This window comes from Lutjanus erythropterus, chromosome 19 (assembly GCF_056507025.1).
Source record: "Lutjanus erythropterus isolate fLutEry1 chromosome 19, fLutEry1.hap2, whole genome shotgun sequence".
NCBI classification, from domain to species: domain Eukaryota; kingdom Metazoa; phylum Chordata; class Actinopteri; order Lutjaniformes; family Lutjanidae; genus Lutjanus; species Lutjanus erythropterus.
In genome coordinates this window covers 8,151,289-8,160,431 of record NC_139335.1, presented here as the reverse complement: position 1 = coordinate 8,160,431, position 9,143 = coordinate 8,151,289, and the positions used below count along the sequence as shown (strand labels likewise).

Genomic DNA, 9,143 nt, shown 5'->3' with positions numbered 1-9,143 from the left:
TTGGGTTACTGGATCAAAACATCCCCACTGTTGGGTAACCCTGTGGTACTATGTTGACCACCACCAAAGGGTAAATTTTATCCCACTGTTTTTTTCTGTGTGTGCTAAAAAGATAAATTTAATACTCAGAAAACTACACGACCCCACTGTAGGGAAAACCTATATTTTTATGAACATTATTTATCTTAGATTGCTAAGATAATCTTGCTTTAGCTAGATTGCTAGTTTTTTTTTTTTTGTTTTTTTTTTTCAAAAGCTGGTTTAAGTTTTGTGGTTTTCATGCGCTTTCACTGTTGCAACCTCTGCAGGATTTATATATAGATATGGAGATATGGTATGCATGACTGGACAATATTTGCCTTCAGCAAAGCACAGTGTTTGAAAAAAGGATTGATGTTCACATATAAATATAATAAATGAAAATATAGTAATATATATATATTAATATGTTATCAATGAGATGGTTTAAGTATTCCATGTGGATGCTGATGAGGTTTGATGATAAATTCAGACAGAGGCGTAGTTTCAGTTGATGGCTTTATTCCTGCTGGTGTTAATACTTTCTTCAGTAGGCCTGGCCTACACAGTAAAGACACAAAAGACTGATATACAAGTCAAACAAACAAACAAACACACTCTTAAAACACAGTTATACATTTCTCAATTAAACACACTGTCTGATATGCCTGTTGATTTAAAAAAAAAACTGTTGGAATGCCCCTCGCCACCACCAGGTCGCAGTGTTACTCTGATTTCATTTATTGAGACTATGATTTAATATTTCATATTTTTTAAAAAGTGCAGTTTCTAAGAAAAACACATCATTATAGTTATTGGAGGGCAACCAGTCACCAGTCACTTTTAAATATTGCTATTAAAAAAAACCACTTTAACATTAAAAAGCAACACATTGAAGAATACTTATAATGCCAATGCCCTCAAACCTTAAAGCTGCAAGGAGCTTTCATATTGTGTTGATTTTGGAGCCCCCTGTGGACAAAGGCCGTCGCGTTTCTAGCATAATAAACACAAAATATGTCAAAAATAGAATTATCTAAATAAAAATCTCCCCCTGCTTCTTTTTAACCGATAACATTGCCTGCATGGAAGAGCACCGGTTCACTTCATCTGATTTCACTGAGAATCAGACCTGGAGGCAGCCATTAAGAATGAGTATATATGATTTTGTTTGTTTATCTAGGTCATATAGAGGCATCAGTACTAAACGAGACTGTTTCATAAACAGTTATAAACTCCTTGTAGTAGCTTTGAAGTTACATCCTCACTTTAAATATTTTGTTTTAAACAAAGCATTGAATCTGTCATTGATTTCCTCTGTTTGGGTGATAGTGGCAGGTCTCCATAATCATTAACCTGCTGATGTTAAACCGGGCCTCTGCTCTGAGAGTGACCTCTGGAACAAAACGTGAGGAGCTGGACTGAGGCACGTGTAGGCTGGACGCCAGATAAGACACATTTGCTGTATTTTTACTGACAGTACAAACGATTTTATTGCCTTAAACTTTAGTTTCTGGGACTACTTTACCTGAGAATATGACTAAAAGTGTCAACTGGCCTCTTATTCATCCACTTCCCTTCCCTCTCTCTGTCTCTACTCTGCCACCAGCTTCCTCAGCTTCTGCACCACCTCCTCCGCGCTCACCCACGGGACCGTGACCGCCTTGAACTCCCCGGGCATGGCTTCATGGGTCTCAATGATGAGCCGGTGCATGGGGAAGTCTCGCCGAGGGAAAGCCACGTCCCGGGGTCCGAGGGACACCGCTGGACAGAAGTCGTTGGCTCCATCCCCTACGTAGAAGACCCTCTGGTACGGACGACCCCTCTCCTGCGTCCTGCGGGCCACATAGTCCCTGACGATCACCTGCTTGCACATGTTGTCGGGGCACCGCGGGCAGTCGTGGGAGTGAAAGGGCCTCATCACCAGCCGGCCGTCTTTGTTAAAGGTGGCCGGGTTGGTGAAGACCCTGTGGAAGAGCTGGCGGGCTCCCGCACGCCGTAGCCAGGACTCGATGAAGAAGGTGTTGGCGTCGGACACCAGCACCACCTCGAAGTCCCACTGCGGCCGGGTGCGGAGGAACTGAAAGAGGCTGGTCATGCCGGGCGTGGCAGGGATCTTCTCCATGATGCTGCGGATGTCGCTCTCGGTGACGCCCTGCTCCGCCAGGTAGGCCAGGACCCGCTGCATGTACTCGTTGTAGCGACCCGGCTGGTAGGTGTCCTTCAGCCAGCCTGGGAGGTGCTGACCTGGGGCGGCCTGCACCACCATGTCGTCGCTGGTTTCGTCGACGATGGTCTCATCGAAGTCGAAGAAGATGAGGAAACGCTTGTCGTTGGAAACGTGAGCTGACTGGGAGGCCATGATCTCTGAGCGTCTGGACCTGGCCGGCTCCCCCTCGCCTGGGGGATGAGGTGGGACATAACAGCAGTTGAAGATTGAATCCCCCATGATTGACTAACTGTTGCCAAGTGGCATCAAATCTCCACTCCCGCTCTCCCACTCTCCAGCATCCCACGCAAGGCAGGCCACAGTAAGGTGGAGGCTTTCTGGGAAACATCAATGCATACATAAACGAAGGATAGAAACAGAATCAAACTTAGATGTAAGGTACAGACAGAATCATTTGGGTACCACTAACAATAAGACTACCCTTCTAAAAGGTTTATAATTAGGTTGTAAACATGTTCTAAGCTGTTATAACACATTAGATAAATGAGCTCACATTTATTTGCCCTGTTAAGCCTTTTTCACTTTGTCTTCTCCATGAAAAGCATTTAAACCTGTCAGCTTCATCACATAGTTACCAACATTTAACCATAATCAACATAGCTTAATAATTAAAGGGCCAGTTCACCACAAAATTAAAAATTTTCCTCTGGCTTGTAGTGCTTCTGTCAAATATAATGGGGCAAAATGGCACTTGGCTTGTGGAAAAAATCACCACCAGTAGTTTCTACATGAAACTGCTCACGACAAGGTCTGTGGATTATCTTGAGGAACTTGGTCATGATTTCTGGTAACAGACGTTGCTGCTGAGTTTTTCAGATGTATTTTTTTGGCACTTTGAGCACCACAAGCCATGTGCCATCTCGTTCTATTACATCTTATATTATATAAAATGCTTATATTATAGTTATGCACCTATATGAAAACTGTTTTTTAACAGAACATATTGTGGATTGTTTTCATTTGTTAGTTTTGTAGGCAGCATTTTATGTTTATTTGATAGTGCAGAACAGATCCACATCAATGAATGAAAACTGTTATATCTTGTTTACACTTGTTGTTTAATGCTTTATAGAGTGTTTACAACCAAATTAGTAACCTAATTATAAACATTTAACAACCTATTTCTCAGAGAAGTCTTACTGTAAAGTGGTACCATACTTTAAATATCATTTCAATAAAAAAAATGTATAAAAAAGACCTATACAGAGAGCAAAGCAGCCCAGCCAGCAGCCCTTTCAAACCAGAAGAGGCACCATCCACCAACTCAGGCTCTCTGCAAAAAAAGTGGAGGATGTTTCTACAAAGGTGAGGAGTGAAGAAGCGGAGGGGGTGGATGGGTGGATGGTCGTCCAGCTGCAGCAGAGGTGAACACTGGGGGGTGAGTATGATTATATTTGGATCTGAGTGAAAACATGAGGCCATGTAGCCTGCATGGTGCAGATCCTGCAAGCAAGCAAGCAGAACTGATCAACTGCACATCACATGAAGAAGCCAGCAGAGCTGCAATGATTAATCAATTATTAATCGCCTATTAAATTAATTGCCAGAGTTCTGTGCAGCTTTTAAATGTATCTGGGTGTATAAAGATGTTACCAAATGAGCCCTGAAAATTCATAATTTTGAATTTAAATTTGCAAGTTGAGCTTCAACGGTTGTTTATTAATAGATTATTAAATGAATCGTCTATTATTATTATTATTATTATTATAATCGATTACTGCTTTTGAGGAATTTTTAAATTAGAAATGTTCAAATTCTCTGATTCCACCTTTTCAAAAGTTGAAATATTTCTGATTTCTTTACTCCACTATGACAGTAAAGTGAATATCTTTGGGTTGTGGAACAAACAAAGACATCTGAGGACATTAGCGCTACAATGATTAATCGATTAGTAATCAACTAATAAATTAACCGTCAACCCATCTGATAATCGAATAATCATTTTGAGTCTTTTTTAAATTAAAAAAATGTCCAAATTTTCAGATTTCAGCTCCTCAGACGTGAATATCTTCTGTTTTTTGGGCCTCTTTGACATGAAACTCATATCTTTGTGCTGTGGACAAAAACAAGACATTTTAGGACATCACTTTAGACTTTTTAACTATTTATACACCAAACGACTCATTGATTAATCCAGAAAAAAAACTGACAGATTAATCAACAGTGAAAATCTTGTTAGTTGCAGCTGTGCAAGCCGGACAGCTCCAGTGTGAATAAAGAAGCTGCCTGCATACCTGTGTCTGTTGAAGGTGTCGTCAGCAGCTGATGTCCGCTCCTCTCATGTGTCTCCTGATCTCTGCAGGCGTCTTCAAGCTGTGGCTTCAGGCTGCTTCTGTCTGCATGTGGGAATAAACACACAGTGAATGCTGAGTTGCATCAGACAGCTGTGCGTGACAGCATCCGACAGACCTGCACTTTAAAAATCAAGATCAACTGAGAGCCCTTATAATAAGTTTATAACTGAATCCTGCACAAGAAAGATGCAGAAAATTGCAGAAATATTATAAAGACATTCATGATGTGAGAAGTTGTTTATTATTTTAAGAAAGAACACAAGTCAAAAGCTTCACTATTAATAACACTGATGAGCAGCTTAAACCTGTTTGATGGGAAAAAACTTGTCAGCCTGCCAACTTTATCTGCTGAACTAACCGACTTTCTCACAACAACAACAGCAGCAGAGCCCGCGTGCATCAGATCAACTTTAAACCCTTTCAAATTAAAATTAATTCTTGCAAAAATAAAAGCATTTACTGTGGCGCCGCCGCTGGTTCCGATCCCTCCGGTGTCGGTGTCGGTCAGGTCCCGTCCGGTCTCACAGAAAGCAGAGACAAAGTGGGAGCCACACTTTTATGTGACAGTCAAAACCGCCGGAGCCGCCGCGGACGTGACCGCGCCTACAGGTCCGCCTCTTTAATAGCAGCCTACAGAGCGCGTTCACGACACTTTGAAGAGAAGAGAGGGAGCAGTGTGGGAGGAAAGGGAGGAAGAAAGAACGACAGACTGTAAATATTCTGTTTCCTGAATATATCAGCAGGACTCTGTTTGTCAGTCGAGTCAGTGTGTCAGTACTGCAGGCTGTTCTCGCCTTACTTTTACAAGTTAAAGTAACAGCTCACCTCGAAGGCAAGAATACAGATTTTCCCTCTTACCTGTTTATCCATCTAGATCAGAGGTTTTCAAAGTCTGAGACTCCAGGCAAAGCTTGGAAAATGGCACCACCCCCTTTAGTCCACTTGCTCAGTTCCACTCAATTCCTAGATGTCTGTGTGATCATGACTGTTATTTATCATACAGGTCTAAAAAAAATTGAATACAAAGAAAACATAAACTCATTCTGAATTTGCTGCCTACAACTTGTTCCAAAAAAGTTGTCACCAAGTCAGGTTTACCACTGTGATGCATCACTTTTATTTATATCTTAACTTTTAACACTCAGTAAGTGAAATTCTTTCTCATTCTTGCTTAATATACAATTTCAGGTGCTCAGCAGTGGAGGGACTCTGTTGTATAATGCACCACACATTTCAGGTCTGTCTAGTACCTGAACTCTTTTACTAAAAAGCCACGCTGTTGGAGCACCTGCACAGTGTGCCTTGGGATTGTCTTGCTGAAATAAGCAGGGACGTCCCTGAAAAAAAAAAAAAAAAGTCATATGAGTGGCAGCATACGTTGCTCCAAAACCTGTACGTACCTGTCCGCGTTAATGAGGCCACAGCACACTTTCCCACTTTGCATCAGGAACTATTTTCTTCCTACCAAACTACACCCATCAGGCGCATCATCACGCAGAAGGAAGTGTGCAATCTACGAAAGTGACGAGAGGCTCGTGCTTGTCACAGTATGAACTAAGATTTAACTTTTAGAACTTAGCCCCCTTTCACACACATTGTTAGCCCAGGGTTAAGCTAAGCCCAGGGATACATGATTCACGCTGCACTTCTCCGAGCCCCGGCTGAAATTAACCATTTACAATGTTCTGTGATTATGCCTTAATATTTTTGTTAAAGTTTTTAACGATCTGTGTCTCAAGGCAGGTTATATACTGTACTGTGTCACCCACTTTCAAGTGAAACATTTGCAAAGGTGAAAGACTGGTTAGAATAAACACTGATTATAACAGCCCAGAAAAGACCAATGTACAGCCTGTGTTGGGGAAAACAGTGCCTGGCAGTAAACAACAGGAACAGATTTGAATAATCCCAACTAATACAATACTGTTCAGTTGTTGCCAGAGATTTCCTGCTACTCCAAACTAATTAAAGACTGTAAAAAAAATCACATACAGTTTTAAGTGCTAATTACTCTAAAAAAAAAAAAACTAAAGGTTAAAAACAGCCCCCATCAACAGGATGATAAGGATTTGGGTCAGTGTGACAGGACAGTGGAAAAACTAGTTCTGCTCTGAAGCTGAACTTGACCTCTGACCTTTATTGTCAGACACAGGAAATGGGGATAAAGCTGTGTCACATCTAAGAGGCTGATTGCAGTGAAATGAATGAAGCATAACAGAAGTGAAATCTGAAACAATGTGGCATTTCCATTTATTAACTACAGTGAGAAACATTATCATCGCAGCAAGGGAGGTGATGTCGGCTGCTTGTTTCTGCCACAAGACAGTAGTCTAGATAAAGCCCTGCAAATACACAGTGATTAATGAACCACACAACAACGTGCAGAGCAGCGAACGCTCGCCTGCAAAACACGGCGTGAGGCCCTCCTCTCCTTATCTGCCTGCTGACAGACGCCTCCCTCCCCTCCACCACAAGGCGTAATGACTAACAGCTGGGGTGGCTGACTATTTTCAAACCCAAATGGGAACGGAGATGTACAGACGGTGTGTTATTATCTCCTCTGCTCGTGAAGTGAGCCTCGGTACCTGACCACCCACTCACCATCAGTGAGTCACTCACACTTTTCTCCATCATCGGCCTGCTCAGCAACCTTATAGGACTGTGTGACTCATTGCTGCGCCACTTTAAACCACCTATGGTGATAGAGGGCACACTGCATTTTAGGAGGTATTCTAGCAACAGTAAATGTCTTAATGTGTCCTTAGAGAAAGAGCACGCAATTAAAGCTGCTACAAGGAACTTTCATATTGTGTAGATTTTGGAGGCACCTGTGGACAAAAGAGGTGGTGTTTCCTCTGTTACAAAAACAAAATATGTCACAATTATCTAATTAAAACTCTTATTCCTTGTAAGAATGTAAACACTGGCTAGTCTCATTTGATTTCAAGGAGAACCTGACCCAGTGGCAGACATTCATACATAAATTTCCAACCTCCTGCTAGAGAAAATACAATGGCACGATACTCAAAGTCAGAGTTCCTATTTGTGAACTCCATCAATCCTCATCCTCTTACCTCATGTATCATTTTTCCTGCAATGCTGAGGGTTTAATTGTGTGTCCACTTGCCGAGGAAACTCATTGATTTGTCACAGGCACATCTAAACACAGTTTTGCAGTTTCCTTGACTGAAAGCAGCCATGTTGCAGGAAGTTTTGCCACTCAGTCCAACTGAGGGCGAGTATTCCAGTGGGAATGAGAGATCAGTGCATGCTTTCTACAGAAACAGACAATTTTCTTGCGAATGGTCTCGTTCGCTTATGTAGCCTCCTCAGTGTGGAGGCATCAGTATTAAACTGTTTGATAACCATTTAAAGGCTCCTTGTAGTAGCTTTAATGGATGAATAAGGTTTGATGAGTTGGAGACCATGAATCTGTTTTTTTAACTCTTCGGTCTTACTTAAGTAGTATAAGCTGTTAATGACACTTATCCCATATGCAACAGCTCATCTAAAGTCATGATATGGATTTACACAAGAGAACTGAAGCTGTACATTATCTAACTGGAGACTCCCTGAGGGTCAAAGTCTGCCAAGTCAATACAATGAAACCCTCTGCAAGGCTTTCACAGGTCATCTGCAGAAACAACCATAAAAAGACTTCCAAAAAAAAAGTTTCTGCACATAAAAATGGGTCACATAAAAAGAAAAGGAAGTGGTGACAAAGAAGAGGACCTAAAATTTCCCTCGAGAAATAAAAGCTTTGCAAAACAAAGAGGTCAGCTGCTTCACCTCCAGTATGACATGTAGCCAGCAGACATTGTTTGGTTACAGGCGTTATGCCAAGAACCCAGTGACCCTAAAATAGTAAAATAATAGCACTCAAGCTTGTCTGTGCAGTTGCAGCAGTCAGCTGGACTTTTCAGCTTTTCAGCAAAGCTTGGCGTGAAAGATGAAACTGAACCCTGTGACCTGCTATCAGGAGCATGTTGTCCTTATTTTTCTACATTACATGTGTAATCACTTGTCTCGGTTTAGGTAACCAGCTGCTCAGTGAAGTCAGCGTTTAAAGATAAAAAGAGGCACACAAATATGTGATAATCATGGCTACTTGTTTTTACTTCTCAAAGTTAGCAGTCAGTTAAATGTACATTATCAAAAAAGGCCCAACTTTTTCACTTCTCCCCCAAATCTCCAGATAACATACAAAAAAAGGACAAACCAGGACATTATAAAGCTGCACATTTTGTACCAGATACAATAATAAAATACGCAATGCTACATTAAGTGGTTAAAAATACAAAGGGGAAAAAGTATATTGATTTTTTAAAACATCTTTAAAGAACATACAATGTTATTTTTCTTAACTAGCCAAGAATTTTAGTAGAAAGTGCATTCTATATAACAAAGAAAGGAGGAGGAGAATCATTCAGCAAACTTAAAGACAGGACAGGACATACCGGAGAGAAAAAACTCCATGAACAAATATAACAGAAGAATGTATTTCAGACATAGCTTGGAGGGGCTAGTGGAAAGTCGCCAAAGCCGGAGGAACATTGCTTTCACTTTGAGGGGAGGTCCATATTGGAGCAAAAAGTGTATTT

General features: G+C 41.3%; 1 protein-coding gene across 7 annotated transcripts; it reads right to left on the bottom strand.

The window, feature by feature from the left end:
• Nucleotides 1-523: 523 nt before the first annotated feature.
• On the bottom strand, nt 524-5,178 carry phospho1 (phosphoethanolamine/phosphocholine phosphatase 1). 7 transcript variants are annotated; one of them, XM_084744769.1, is made up of 4 exons: nt 5,003-5,178; nt 4,483-4,584; nt 3,447-3,619; nt 524-2,565 (listed from the first exon to the last, which is right to left on the bottom strand). In XM_084744769.1, exon 4 carries the CDS (start codon nt 2,465-2,467, stop codon nt 1,613-1,615), a length of 855 nt encoding a protein of 284 aa, XP_084600895.1. In that variant the 5' UTR covers nt 2,468-2,565; nt 3,447-3,619; nt 4,483-4,584; nt 5,003-5,178; the 3' UTR covers nt 524-1,612. The 7 variants fall into 7 exon arrangements, with proteins under 7 accessions (XP_084600895.1, XP_084600898.1, XP_084600896.1 ...); XM_084744772.1 differs by lacking the exon at nt 5,003-5,178 and adding an exon at nt 4,848-4,990; XM_084744770.1 differs by lacking the exon at nt 3,447-3,619 and having other exon boundaries at nt 524-2,561.
• Nucleotides 5,179-9,143: the final 3,965 nt, after the last annotated feature.